Source organism: Crocodylus siamensis, chromosome 12, assembly GCF_052110815.1.
Source record: "Crocodylus siamensis isolate JL-2025a chromosome 12, ASM5211081v1, whole genome shotgun sequence".
Lineage (NCBI taxonomy): Eukaryota > Metazoa > Chordata > Crocodylia > Crocodylidae > Crocodylus > Crocodylus siamensis.
In genome coordinates this window covers 30,265,473-30,280,977 of record NC_143406.1, presented here as the reverse complement: position 1 = coordinate 30,280,977, position 15,505 = coordinate 30,265,473, and the positions used below count along the sequence as shown (strand labels likewise).

Sequence of the window (15,505 nt, the reverse complement as noted above, 5' to 3'; positions counted from 1 at the left end):
CTGGGCTGGTGTTAAAGGCTCATCCTATTGCCCAGAGAAGGACTAAACGTTTTATTATTGTTGGTTTATTTGTTCACTGGTACAAGGTCTATGTGTGTTTAGAGAACTGGCTGAGGATCTCCCACAAAAGTAAAGTCAGACTGTAAGGCAGCAAAGAGTGGACAGCATACCCTAATGCCAGAGTAGGAAGCCAATAGTATTCACTGAGATGTTTGGGTTTTTTTTTAAAGAATCTTAGAGAAGTGACTAGACAGTGTTATCCCTGAAGTGCAATTGTACTAGACGGTTTTTAAGAAAAAAATCCTTCTGTATTTCTACAGGATTTTAATACAGTTCCTATAGACCTCGACAAAATTCAACCCTAGCAAGAATTTAATAAATCCCCATTAAATTCTATAGCTGTAGCCCATAACAGCAAATTACTCCCTGTTCTAGTGATCTCATAGAGGGGAGAGCACTGTGGCTCACTCCAAGAGTGAAAGCTCATAACAATAGGGCAAAGACAAAGCACTTGAGAGGTAACTTATATTGCAACTGTACAACTAACTCTGGTTAATTTGCCATTATTCTAATTCCATGCCAGTCTCCTGTGCTATACACAAGGATGTTGCCGTTACACTTTCATTGGTTGGGAAGAGCCTTGTACAACAGGATTCCTCTAAAATGCATAGAAAGTGGGGTCATGTATCCCTCCAGATCCTTCCTCCCAGATCCTTCACACATACCCCCAGAGCAGGCCAGGCACACTGTAGAAGACTATGCTTTGGAAAGTGTCACAAATTTGCCTTTATCACAGAAGGGTTAATGTCAGCTGAGAGCTGAGTTCAGTGATGAGTTTTTTGTCAAGTCAGCTGTTTTTGTATTGGGTTTTTTTTGTTTGTTTCTTGTTGCAAACCCAACCAGTCCAGCCCACAGCAGGAAACCCAGCCTAGTTTAATGTTTTAATATGTAAGCACAAGCTAAGGACTTACGCCAGGCTCTTCATGTGGGGACATTTTCTCAGGCTGCCACTCAGTCTCTGGGCACCAGTGTCTGTTATCTTGTTATACTGAACACTGAGGAAAACAAATATTTGCTGGTTGTTAGACTAAGGTTTGCCATGCATTGGAGTAATCAACCATCACTGAGAAAGAGAGGGCATATGTTTATAAAACCTGGTCCCACAGGGAGTACTGGGGTGGCCTTTGAGCCTGCCATTAAGACAGTCTCTTCACTGATCACTCTTTCAAACCATCCAAGATTTTCAGTCTGCCGTTACTTCATTTTCCCCCAGTGTAGGCTGCACTTTATTTTCTGCCAAGCACTGCTCCTCCAAAGTTTGCCTGTGGAGGTCGTATTCCTACTCCAAAAGTAGCTTCCCTTTTTCAGAGGTGTAACAGGGCAGGTCAGTATACTGGAAAGCAATGGCTCTTGGCTGTTGGTGGTAGTGATGTGGCCAGCCAAAAGTGGTGGCAGCTGTTATTTTTGCACATTGATAATACACCGGTGTTGACAGTGGGGGACACAACTCCATGCCACTGTTGCCACCTCTGCCCCTGCTGCTGCCCCACCATCAGTGCAGAAATCTGCCACTTCCACATGTTGCCTATGTTTTTGCACTCTGCTAAGTTGGTGCCTGGGGCTGCTTTGTTAGTCATTCTGTCTTAGTTATGTATTACCTTTTTTTCTTGCTTTTAGGGACTTAGTACTGGTATTAGGTATGGGACCAGTTCTTGATTATTTTCAAGAATCAGGGTGGCCAAGAAGGTGTGGTCAACAAATTGTTAGGATTGAAAGCTATCTACTGATTTATCCCTTAAGTCTACAGGTTACTGATGGTCCAGGTGTGGCTTCTGAATTCCATAAAGCCCATCGCCTCAGATCTTTCCAGTTGTTTATGGGATGCCAGACCAATTAGCAGCTGTCTGTCAAGTAATACCTGGGCCACCACCTACAGTGCTAGAAATGCTGCAACCTGCCTCCCAGGCTGCTTGTACATGTGACAATGTCATGATGTACATATGACAAAAATACCCTTTGTGTAGCTTAATGGCATTACACGTACTGGAGTTTTGTGGGTTTTAAATGAGTTTGCACCGCTGCAAAGTAAACTACATCCTGATGGCTTGCCCCTAGGGCAGTACAGGAAGGTGGCAGGAGGGTAGCTGGGTTTGCTCGTGACCAGAGAAGGCAGCGGGGATGGTGCACAGAGCACTGGAAGCCTGGACAGGCTGCTAGCTGGCAGGGTGCTGTCCCAGCTCAGAGGTGCCAGATTCAATGCTTCCCCAAGCCCACCTGGGCTTTCAGTGCCTCAGGTACCATCCCCACTGCCAGCAAACCTAGTTTCCCTCCTGCTGCCCCAGGGGCAAGCCAGCCCAGTCCCGGGTGGCCCCAGGCATCCTGCCAGCCACAGGAGTCTGCTGAAGGTAGAAGCAGTGAGAGACCTGATGCCTTTTTTTTTTTTTTTTTGGCAGAGCCTGCCCACCTCTCCCAAAGCTGGGGTGTGAGCTGACAGATCAATGGTATAGATTAATGGTCCCCCAGCTGCAGGAGAGGTAGACAGACTGCCAAAAAAAAAAAGGATCAGGCCCCTTGCTGCTTCTGCCTTCAGCAGGCACCTGCAGCAACCAGGACAACCACATATATACAGCGATGGAAACTGAAAGGGTGAGGTTGCAATTAAAAACTCACCATTTCAAATTAGGGTGCATAAAATGCAACCTGAAGGACTAAAACCCTGTCATGTGTATAAGCGCCCCCAAGTACTAGTTAGATACCCAAAGGTGTTAGTTTGTATGATCTAGTGAGACTGAAGAGCTTCTGATTAATCCCAGCTTTGAAACCAACTGTCTGCGGTATTAGGCAAGTCACTCAGTCTTCTCTGAGTTGGTGCTTATTCCTGCTGCAGGGTTAGAGGGTAACGATAAAATACCTGTCTATACAAGCAGGTGTATACTATCCATTTCCCTTTGTTCTTTCTGAAGATATCATACTCACTCTAGCACCCTTAAGGATGCCATTGCAGGAAGTACTTTTGCAATATTTTCTGCTCCAGCATCACAAATACTGTTGTTATACAAACTAGAGAAAACAAAAACAGCATGATCAAAATTAAAGAATGCAAGAGATGAAGTAGTAAGTGGAAATAAGCATTATTCTTGCTTATTTTCAGCCTAAGTTTAAATGTTAGCTCCAATATATTTTAAATTTCAAATTACTTGCATATTTAATGCAATATATTCCCCTTGTTCAGTTTACATATACAAATAAAAACTAGGATTAGATATTGATAGGGAAAATGAACATCCTTGGCTATGTTATATGGGAATTTAAAAAACATCAGGAGGATCAATATTCAGGATTCTGGGCACAAGTGGGTTAGGAAGAAGCTTCCCATGAGCAAGTTATTTCATAGTAGTACTGCAGGATAGCTTGCTTGGTCCTAGGGTATTATCTTGGCCATTTTCAGGAAGAATATAGAAGTAGATGGACCACTACTGCATGCCAGGTGTTCAAATACCTCTAAGTTAGGAGTAATTTAATAATCATGCAATGATTATTCTATATAAGTATAACCCTGCAATACACCAGGGCCCTGGACAGGCGTTCCATAGGTTCATTTACTGATAAGTGGAATTCTGTCTAGAGTTCAAAAGGAGTTCTCAGTACACGTTATTGTAGTGTGTATCTCTCTACTAGATTATATATCTATTTTTTAAAGAGAGAAGATCTGGAATTGCTGGAATGTCTGAAATATCACAATAAAGGACTTAGTCTCACAGCTTTTACCAGCCAGATGACTAGGGGCTGCAGGACCAAGCCCATAACTGATTTACTGCAGTATGTGGATATTATTTATTTCTTGTACAGTAATTAACTTCTCAACTAAGGTATAGCGGCACTTTATAGAAAGCAGTTCAAAAGAATACATATACTCACCTAAGTGTCTTTAATGAAGATAAGGAAGGAAGAGCTGTAGCTAGTTTCTCCGCACCCAAATCTGTTATTTCATTCTGTGATAAACTGTAACAAATCAGATGTTCTTGTTAATGGAATCTATTTAAACTAGTTTATTGTGAAGTTGCATGTTGCATGTGACTCTGTAGGACATATCTGAGGCTGTGATGCAATGTGAAAATGTCTGCCTAGATAGAACCACCTCTACTCTGCGATATCTTCCAGATCAAGGTAATTTAAAATTAAAGTGTACTTTGATATTATAGATGGCCAGATTACCCTAGTAAATTTGGAGCAATTCCACAAAAATTAGGTCTGTAGCCAGTTTTTCTAAAAGCAGATAAAGCAGCTAAAGAATTTCATGCTGAAATACAAAAACCAAAAAACATTAGTTGTTTAAGGTAACTAAATTAACTAATACTGTCTTGCCAGTTTGGCTAGACTGTGCCATCCATTCTTACTCGAGTACACACTGAGCATCAGGGATTTTTCATACCTAAACAATGGCAGGATCAGATATTAAAATGATTTCTCTTGATATTTCATGTGTACTTTGGAGTTTTTAAAGAATTGATTCAGTTTGTACAGGACAGCTTGGTAAATACTAACTGCTTGACTGAAGGGGAATTAGAAAGGCTTAATGCACAATCAATCCTTGGTGCCACAGGATTTACTTCTTTCTCTCCACTGGTTTTTGGAACTGTTAATCTTGCAACTTACTTCAATACTTCCAATGATGTCAGCTGAGAAAATACTTGAGAGAGATTTTTTACGCCTTCATCTCCTATTCCATTTTCACTTAGAGCATCCAAGCTGCCAAAAATCACAGAGCGTGAATTAGATTTCCCTTTGTATTACTTTTGGTTCATCATTTATCTCAGAGATCTTCCCATAGATTTCAACAGTTTATTTCAAGTGGGCTCAATCAGGTAAGAGCAACTATCCACATTCCAGCTTCCCTAATAAGCTGCTCCGTGTTTCCCCAACTCAGAGCCTAAGAGGATTTTGAGCAGAACTGCTTGACCCACTTCTTTTGATATGTAAATGGAAGAACTTTATGCCCCACTTACACTATAAAACGAACATTGTTAAAAACAGTTATGAAATAGCTGTGCCCCAGCTGTGCTGTAACAAGATTCTTGCCTGTGCGTACAAAAGAAAAACCATGTTAAAACTCATCTAGAGGGCTAAAGCAGATCACTGATATTTCCTAATACATCCTCTTTGGCCTAGGAAGTTTAGCCTATATCAATATGACCCAAGACTGGACCTGGAAGTGCTTAGAAAAATTAGCCATGCTACTCCTGCCTTTGCCCAAGCCCACATATTAGACAGTATAGGAGGTTTGAAAGTGGGTTGGAGTGTCTCTGTGTGCATGCCCCAGCAGGGAGAACCTGAGCACAGTGCTGGGACTCACACCCAGGACTACTCCAAGCCACTAAAGCCCATTCCCAAGCCATCTATGCTGTCTAATTTGTGTGTATGAGTGAACACAGAATAAGTGTGGTTCATTTGTTGGCCATGCACCTGAACTAATGCCTGAGGACACATACACATAGTCTTCGGAGTCTGGATTAAAGGCCAGATTTACTCCTAATTCTGCAGACCATGTACTACCTTTTTTCCTTGCTTTTTGGGACTAAGTACTGGTATTAGGTATGGGACTAATTTTAATCCTGACTCACAAGACAATGTGTAAAAATCCATGGGGAAGGGGCTAATTTTTGCGATGTGCTGTCATTCTTTTTCAGCTTCAGTAGCCACTGGTAAGATATAATAAAGGACATAATGAGCCCCTGTACTGAGCTAGGGTCTCCATAGAGCTCAATTGTGAGTACACCTGGTACTAAACCACACTTTATGTCACCCAGTGAGATACTTCACAAAGAGTAACACTGGGGCTGAGATAGCTTATGGATCTTGCTCAAAAGATATAGTAGGTCCTGTGTGGCAGTGGCAGGGACAGAACTGAGAGGCCTTGACATCTTGTTTGTTACTTTATTGGAAGCTGCTTGCCATCAAGTTTCACTGAGCACCACACAAGGACATTTGGGGGAAAACAGTACTCACTCTAGCTGCTGAAGAGATGGAAGTGACACGAGAATTTCAACAAGCCTTAAGAATCCCCGAGGACCACATGCTGGACCCAGCCTATGAGAAAAAAGTTACAATCTTTTTATAGTACATAAACAGCACAAGAATAGATCAAATGTGTGCAGCAAGGAGCAAAGAATCGTGAGCTCTCTGTTGCATTGCCTCAGCCTCACTGAAATTCTTCACGTAGTACTATAATATGACCATAAGGCTAAGTACAGACATTTGGGGGCATTAGGAAGTGGTTAAATTGTTTCAAAATGGCTGCACAATATCAGCTAAGTCAGGATGAGGATGGGGGGTGGGGGTTGGGGGTCAGTCCAGGGGCGGAGGGCTGGTGTGACCCAAGGTTTGGATGAGTGGGACAGGCATGATCCGTGGGTGCAGTAGGGTTTCTTCCCAGCAAATCTATACCCTTATCCCTCTGGGCTCGCCCCCCCACTGGGATTTATTTGCTCAGCTCTGGCATGTTGGCTCCAGCAAATGCTGACAAAAGTGGCTGCACCCAGAACAGCTTGTGGGCTGGGGGTTGAGAGGGTTGCCTGGTTGTGTGGAGGATGGGGAGCAAAGGGCTGAGGGGGACAAAAGTAGCCCTGTGGGGGGGGTGGAGGAAGGGGAGGGGTGAAAAGAACATCCCTAGGGAAAGTGTACAGAAGGTCCATGCACCAGCTTGACCTAGATTGAATAAGTTTGATATTATGTAGATCCAGGTTTATCTTAAGCCAGGTTCTCAACTTTTTAGACCAGTTTGTGCACGTGGAACGTCTCAGCTACAGGTTTAGGCTGATTGCCAGTCACTGAGATGGAGTCTGTAAGTGTAAGGTCAATACCAAGACAAGCTAAGTTTTAATTGGGTGGCTATTTAGAACATGATTTAACTTCCCCAAATGTCTGTACTTAGTTTCAAAGTAAACATCTGAATGCAAATACCAGCTGCATTTGGAGGCCATCTGGAGCTAGTACAACAATATCAATTTGAAGGGTAAGTTAATTCATTCTAATTCATTCTTACCAAACTTACCTCAGAGAGGGTGAAGCAAACATGTTTTAATCTGAAGATATACAGTGACACCCTGTATCAGCCCCCCTACCTTCTCTCCAGCTCAGGCCAGAAAACCCTCAGCCTGCAGCTCACTCCCCTCCCCTTTCCCCCCACTCCCTTCCTGCAGACAGCACTGGAGCTTGGAGGAGGGGTAAGAGGCCACAGGCAGGCTCCTTGGGCTTGACTGGCTCCAAAGTGGAGCCTGATACCTGCGCCCCCGCATGACACAACAGAGGAATGTCTGTTGGGTCAAGGGGGCAAGGGAAGCTCTAACTCATGGCACTGAGTTTTATGTAAAACTCCATGAATTAGAGTGAGGGCTTGCACATCTGTCAGTGCCCCCTGTGTTTGTTCTGTCATGACCAACATGACATGGTAGGGGAAAAGAAAAGCTTTCAACATTATCATTTTTGTACAATAGTCTCTTCTTTGGTAGTTGAATCGTGGCCAAGATACAATCCAAAATTGAAAAATGCTGAATAATGATGCCACTCAGCTGGTTCACTGTGAACGGGAAGGAACTTTTGATTAACACTGATTTGTTTATATGATTGTAATTTTGCAGAAATGAGAAATGGAAATTTTCCCTATTAATGAGGGAAAATGCCTGCGGTATACTTTACAGCTGGAAGGACAACATAAATTAGCTGGCGTAAATCAATTTAGCACCCTTGATTATATTGGAATATCACAGAACCAGCACATGTCATAATTCACAAACCCTGGTGTATGAAAAAGTCACTAATTTGAATAGGATACTACCAGTGGTTTCTCTTTTTTGTTCTATACCAATTGAGGGTTTGGAAATTGGCATTTCCATTTTTTGGTGATAAACTTTTAATCCTTGTCTGAATTAGCGGAATGTAAATACATGGATTTTACTTAATACATTTATAGTCAATAACCTGCAGCAAAATGAATTAAATTCTTATAGCAGTCTTGAATTTAGAAGTCAGCAAGTGGAAAGACATGTTACTTACGCAAATTCTATTTTTTTAAGGTTTTTGATAGCAGGAATTTCATGAATTTGGCAACCAGATGTCTCTTTCATGCTAAATAAATCACAATAGAATAAGGCATATGTTAGAAACTATTGTAACAGCAGAAAAAAAAACTTACACATGGAATTTTAATCTTTGAAGCAAATACATGTTTAACAAAAGGTATAAAAACAAGATACATATTTCAACTGTGCAGCAATGAACCCAGAATGTATAGATCAAAAAAAAAAAAAGCTTTTACTTCCGAATTAAAGGACCAAATCTATAAGATTACAGCCACTTATGAAATAAGCACTATAGGGCAGACTCAGTGTAGGGTACATACCTCAAAGGTATTAAAAGACAGTGTATTAAAAACTATAGTGGGGAGGCATTGAAAAAAACAGCACTTCTGGCTGGCTTCGTCGGCAGTTTCAGTACAAAGACTGAAGTAAGATTTTAGCTCCCCAAAGATGACTGCTACACATCATGATAGCAAACATTGGTGGGGCAACAGGGACACTTTCATTGCATTGTTCTGCCTGCCCTGTGAACAACTGGGGGACTTCTCTCTCTAGGACACATAATTCATAAGCACTCACATGTAAATAGGTCATTATTTATGAATGGATCTTACCAATGGATCATTTTCTCTTGCATGTGCACAACACCAGAAAGATCACTGATGTCCCTCATAGATTTAGCCTTAAATGGATCAATTGCAAATTTTTGTATTGAAATCTTCAGCAGATCATATTCCTGTGTTTGCTCTAATGACTCCCAGAGCCTCATCGTATCAGTGAGGGAAGCTCTGTAAGTGGCAAAAAACAGGTAAATTAATTTAGACTGGCTCCTCATGTGTTAAAAGTTCTTGTATACCACAGCATCACAGTATTATCAACACAGAATGGCTAACCTAAATGATGTCACGTTCTTCAGGCCAACCAGGTCTTTCATCCCCTGTAGATCAATGGCACTGTTCCTCAGATCCAGGGCAAATTCTTTTTTTGACCTTTTTAAAATAGAATGCAGCACATAGACATCAGGTGGGGTGAGCGGAGTGCCCAGAAAAGACAGCTCTGGTTCAAGCCTTAAAGCTATATTCTGCAAAAGATAACGGTCTTGTGTTTCATAAACACAGTGGAACAGCTCAAGTAACCTTTCTGGACAGAGACTGCTTATCTGTACTCTTTTAATGTATTTTAAGAGTGTTTTTTGTTTTTTGGTTATGATTTTCTTTACATCTTTATTTGAAAGGGAACAGAGGTATGGGTCATCTTGCAGGAACAATATTCCAGCCAAAAACTGAGGCATCAAATCTAACCAATTATGAGACTTTTTCTTCCTGGATGGGAATGAAAAATACTTTGTGAGGCTTTTATCCTTGATCTCTTCTGCAAACACCAGATGAAGTGTACCCAGAAAATTCTGGATGATGAAATTTGAGAATACACTGCCAAATTCTTCTTCCTTGTTTCCCGATTGCTTTGGGAATGTAAATGGTAGTACAAAGCCATGTTTCAGAGCAAACTCTTTAATTTCTTTTGAGGGAAAGAGATCACTCTTCAGAGCATTTTGATGCTGTTCACCAAGACTCCAGGCTACCTGAGCAAGCTTGACAATGTTCTGTTGATTTTTTATGGTTGTCCCATCTGTTTGTGCAGGTGTCAACTTTTCTTGAAAGAATTTTAGTAAGAGAGTAGAAAGCGTTGAAGGCAAGTCTTTGTGTCCCATTTCAAACACCATCTCACAGAGAAAACAAATGAATCTACACATGACAGGGCTATAACAATGACTGAATAGATACTGACAATCTTTGATTAATTTCATCGCATCATTACAGTAGGGTAATCCTTCAAAGTATCTGGATATGTATAATTCTGCCTGTTGTGGAGAGAACCCTACCATTTCAATTATCTTGTCCACTTTGGATAAGTACTGATTCAACTTGTCTTTGGGTCTAGCTGTTAGTAATAAAGTACAACCACTGAGTATCTTCTTTTGGAAGAGCCCTGCGAATAGCTCCCTCATGCTGTACTGCTCCTTGTAAGATTGGCAGTCTGGGAAATGTGTAAAGCCATCATGATCCTGCAGTTCTTCAAAACCATCAAAAATGAGGAGGACTTTACTGGGATTTTGCAATATGTATTTGAAGACTTCCTCTTTTCCCTCTTGAGGTCTGACAAAGACTTCAAGTAGAAAATCCTTCAGGCTGTATTGCTTCTCAGGCAAACTCAGTCTTCTGCACTCATACCAAAAGACAAACTCAAACTGAGAAAACTTGCCATTGGACCAATCTTGACAGATCTTTTGAACAAGAATACTTTTGCCAATTCCTGCTTTTCCCAGTAACACAGTTATTTTGGTTTCCAGTTCTTTTCCTCCTGGGACTTGAAATATTTGGTTTCTTTCTAAAGCCGTTTTTTCCTTCTCTTCCAAATCATATATAACTGGCTCTCTCTCTATGCCCTTGATGATATTCTTTCCACTCCTTGTTTCATGTTGACCTTGCAAAAGAGCCCCTTCAATGTAGAGCTGATCAAGAGTTACTTCACGCTCCATGGGCATGAACTTGCACACATCACAGAAATAATCCTTCAGTGACATGCAGAAAGCTTCCACTGGCTCTAAAATGAAAAAAAGGCATGTGTGTGTTGAAGAATCAAGTATATAAAAAGAAATGCAACTCAGCATAGCTTCTGGATGTTTTCTAATTGCATGAATCATTTGGCATCTGACAGTTTCCAGAAAGCCTTGTGTTTGTAATATGTAAGAAATGATAGAACTTTCCTTGGAAAACTTCACACAGCTCCAAACATGTTCCACAAGACAACAATCAGCTGAATCTAGAGCAAAAGCTAATATTCTGGCTGTTCAGAGAGGCTGCAAAGCAATTTAAAGGATCAAAACTTACTTGGTCTCTTCTGAGTTTGTTTGGAAGGAACAAAAGGAATTTGTGATCCCTTGGAAATTTCTACACCTGGCAGAGAAAAAGCAATTTAAGAAAATTGACTTGAATATTCACTTATTAGTCTTTACAATTCTCATCAGTGTGGCTAGTCAAAATGATTGAAGTGCTTGGTAGATCATGACAAATGTACTCATTTACATATGCCTATTTCAGTGATAAATGCATGCAAAAAATGTTAACATAACATAGAACCCCTCCTCCCTGCAGATGCATTGATAGTTTGTGACAAAGTAAGTTGTTCCTTATGACAGCCTATGCCTCTCTGAATTACTAGTGTGTAAGGTGTCACTGTCTTGCCGTCCATGCAGACAAAAGACCAGGAAACCATGAATATAGTAGGAATTAGATTGGAAATAGTTTCTTTGGCTACCAGCTTCTTTCAGCTAGTCTTGGGCAACACTGTATTGTTTGTGGTTGTCTCTTTGGCTTCCTGCTTTTTCTGTGTTGGCTGATTGGTTCTTAGGGGAACTTCTAGGGTTACCTGGTTCATTTTCTACTCAAGCATTTTTACGTGCCTGTATTCTGGGTAGTGCACCTGTTCCTTCAGCCATCTAGTTCTAAGAAGGATCTCCATTTAAATTTTCAGCTCGCCCAAAATAAAAAACAGCTGTTACACTCACCAGCTTTCACTCAACCCAAAATGATATAATATGGCAAGAGACATCTTCTTTAGAACATTTGTACAAGAGTAGCACTTAACCCTCAGAAAACTTGTAAGTTTTGACAATTTCTTAAGAGTTTTCATTCTTGGGGACACATTCCACCAAAAGGTCTTGAATAGATCCACTTAGGCCAAATTCAGGCCTAATATATACCCCTCCAGGAGCCAAAAGGAGTTGTATCTCTGATCCCAAGTCTGATGTGTGCCCGTAATTACCACAGAGATTTGCAGAACCACATACTGGAGGAGTCCCACCATCAGCCCTTATGAGTAATGTATGATGTTTTATGTGTGTGGCACAACTGGTGCTTGGTAGCAGAGTGGTTAAGGCATTTTTGGCTCCGGAAGGCATGATTTTGTGCCACAGTCTTTGGCCATGTTAGGTATGCCTGTCATATTGCAGTGGGCATGGCTGAGCATGTGCCACCCAGTCCTTGTATAGCTGAGCCTGCTAACACGCTCCAGACCTGGAAATCTGTCAGTGAGGATGCACCAGGCTTGTCTCAAAGCCTGCTGGAGACTGAAGGCTTGAGACAGATTCTGAGGATGAACCCAGAGCTGGAACTGGAAAGTTTCTGCATCTGGGGCATGCCTACGGTCCAGGACCTTGGCCTAGTCCTTCCCATGCTGCTGTTGCAGTATAGACAACCTGATGTTACAGCAACTGGTCTCAGACTTTACTATGCTTGTCCAACCAGCAGACCTATGACCACCATGCAGTGCTATCCAGAGGTAGGTTGGGTAACAGAAGAAGTATAAATGCATTAATCCAGTACTCTCCCCAAACTAATTCACTGTGCTGAAGACCAGAGTATGTCAGCCCAGATGGAGTGTCATGCTAATAAGGCTGAACTGCCTCTGGTACTTAAGTGCGCTCATTCAAAGTAGGTCAGATATCACTGTATGCTACTGCACTGGGCCATATAGATGTCTTCAAAAAGAGTCCAGCCCTTATCCTGGAAAGCAAGAACTCTAGTGGCATCTATAACAGGGTCATCTCCTGTGAAGCCCTTGGAGTCCTTCAGCCCTACCCACTCTGGTCTCTGTGGGCAGTCGTCCCTTCATTTTCCTGCCATGATTTGATATATTTGATTTATATATGGGAGACTGCCCCAGGGCTTCACCAATCTGCCCTCATTCTAATGACCACCAAGTGTCTATGGTCATTGTCTTATGGGCTAATTGTGTGGCTCCATTCCATCCCTACACCATGCCCCAAGCTTTGCAGGTATCATCACTCTCTCATGTTCTCTCTCTATGCTCTCAGCCCCACTCCACACTATTGGACCCTCAGGTCACACACTCAGCCCCTTTGGACTCTTGAACCCTCTGGTCCCTTACTCAGTCTCTCTCTGGGCTCCTGGAGCCCCTGGTCCTGCATTAAGCTCCTCTCTAGGCTTGTGGACCCTTCTGATCCATTACTCAGTCCTTCTCTGGGCTCTTAGACCCCATTAATAGGCCCCCAAGGATGACCTCCTCCTCCCCATAGTCTCTTCCCAAACCTCCAGATTGCTGCAGGAAGTTCTGTTCTCTTTGTGCTGGCACTGAGGAGCTACAGGCATCCAGCTTAGGAGATGTTCCCTCAGAAGCCTCCAGGATCTTACGCTGGCTCAGCTCAGGGCCTGGGCTTATATCCGATCTAAATGCAGCCCTCCCCTGGGTCAGATGACTCCACAATCAGCCCTGGCCACACCTGCAAGTTCCTTCTCAGGCATGGTCCCTAATTGTCCTCCTGCTGCATCTGCCTGAGCTGTAGCCTGCCTGCCTTAAAGTAGACAGAACACCAAGCCTCCTGTTACAGCATCATCTAGATAATGGAATAAACTAGGCCTGTATCAGATACTCCTTTGGATTACTCAGGGTAAAAGCTCTACCAGTACCCTCCAAAAATAGCCTGTTACAATCTACAGTTTCCCAGGAGATAAGGGATCATGGGAGCAGCATCAGGAAACCCCTTTACTGTACCCAATGTTATTAGCACCAAATTTAATTAACTTAAGTTCTGTAGAGAGAAAGAGTTCGCTGTTAGCAGCAGATGCCTGAGAAGGTGACTGAACTAGGAAAGAGTAAGGCCAAAGATCAAAAAGTCAGGAGGTACTGAATATAGAAAATAATTAAATAATTACAGGAAATGCTAGAGTGAGGCAGGAGTGAATGTGAGAAGTTGGGGGACATGTAGGGAAGAGTGAAGATAGTTAATAAAAGAGAGTACAAAAACCAAAATGAAAACTTTAATGAGGCATATAGATGAGAGTTCAACGGTAATAAGTCAAATAAGCCAAGAGGTAATAGAAAGTAGGAAAATTAGTGAAGGACAAAGAAATGATTTTCTTGTTGCTTCCTTCTCCACTCATCTGTTGGCATGTTTGCTGGGTGAGTATAAGTGTAAGGCCTCAATCTAGGTTTCTGAAATGCTAGTGCACTTTGTGCTGTTGGGTAAAGTACCATAAAAATATGTGGGTCCAATTTTTTGTGGTGTCCCTTACAACTACAGAAACCAGAAGGACATCCTCTTGTTGTACCTTCAAAATTCTCACTTGTTAGCTCAGATGCATTTAGAAAGCTAAATAGCCACTAGGGGGCAATTACACCTACTGTAACTGCACGACAACAGAGATACACTAACAGAACCTGGGAACCACATACACAACCACTTAAAGAAGAGCTCCAAGGATTAATTAGCTGGTTGACAGTGAGGAGAAAATCTTTGGAGACAGACTGCTACCACAGGAGGGACTGTTTGTCATCTGCATGTGATTTGCTTTGCTCTGAAGAACTTTGGAGTCTCTACAGCATCTGTTTGACTTCTAAATCAGACTTCAGAGAAAAGACCAATCAGAAGAGAAGTTGTTTTATTTCTGGTTTTAGTGCCTGTTGAACATACACAGGTTGAATTCCACTTTCCTGGCAGCAGATATATAGCAATATATCAATTAATATAGATTAATTAAAGAATATTCTAAGCACTTGGAGGAGAAGAAGGAACAGTTAGCCTGGATTCACCAAGGGCAAGTTATGCCTGACCAACCTGATTGCCTTCTATAATGAGATGACTTACTCTGTGGATATGGGAAGAGCAGTGGCTATGATATACCTTGAGTTCAGCAAGGATTTTGATATGGTATCCTACAACATTCCTGCAAGCAAGCTAAGGAAGTCTGGGTTAGATGAATAGTCTACAAGGTGGATAGAAAACTGGATAGATAGTCAGACTCAGAGGGTAGTAATCAATGGATCAATGTCTAGTTGGCAGCTGGTATCAAGTGGAGTGCCCCAGGGGTTGGTTCTGGTGCCAATTTTGTTTAATATTTTCATCAGTGACCTGGAAGATGGGATGGAGTGCACCCTCAGCAAGTTTGCAGATGCCACTAAGCTGGGAGGAGTAGTAGATACACTGGAGGTTAGGGCTAGGATTCAGCTAGATCTAGATAAATTGGAGGATTGGACCAAAAGAAATCTCATGAGGTTCAACAAGGACAAGTGCAAAGTCCTGCACTTAGGACGGAACAATCCCATGCACCAGTACAGGCTGGGGCCCGCCTGACTAAACAGCAGCTCTGCAGGAAAGGACACAGGGGCTATAGTGGACAATAAGCTGAATATGAGCCAACATTGTACCCTTGTTGTCAAAAAGGCTAATGGCATAGTTGGCTAAATTAGTAGGAACTCTGTCAGCACATTGTGAAGATACCAGGCCTGCGTGTGGCTCCATAAAGAATTTGGCCAGATTAGAGTCCAGGAGAGAGGACTTTGAAATGAGTGCAGATGATCTGGCTACTGAAACATACCTGGCTTTGTAGCACCAACATTCAATTAAGATT

General features: G+C 42.1%; 1 protein-coding gene across 2 annotated transcripts in view; it reads right to left on the bottom strand.

The window, feature by feature from the left end:
- Positions 1–15,505, bottom strand: part of CIITA (class II major histocompatibility complex transactivator) — a 48,014-nt gene that overhangs the window by 8,515 nt on the left and 23,994 nt on the right. For both annotated transcript variants that reach the window (XM_090024433.1, XM_090024434.1), the window contains exons 10-18: positions 10,967–11,032; positions 8,969–10,679; positions 8,690–8,863; positions 8,053–8,124; positions 6,007–6,087; positions 4,657–4,749; positions 3,919–4,002; positions 2,977–3,060; positions 972–1,055 (exon numbers count right to left, since the gene is read on the bottom strand). In XM_090024433.1, the coding sequence (XP_089880559.1) occupies positions 972–1,055; positions 2,977–3,060; positions 3,919–4,002; positions 4,657–4,749; positions 6,007–6,087; positions 8,053–8,124; positions 8,690–8,863; positions 8,969–10,679; positions 10,967–11,032 (2,449 nt within the window). The remainder of the gene's footprint in view (positions 1–971; positions 1,056–2,976; positions 3,061–3,918; positions 4,003–4,656; positions 4,750–6,006; positions 6,088–8,052; positions 8,125–8,689; positions 8,864–8,968; positions 10,680–10,966; positions 11,033–15,505) is intronic.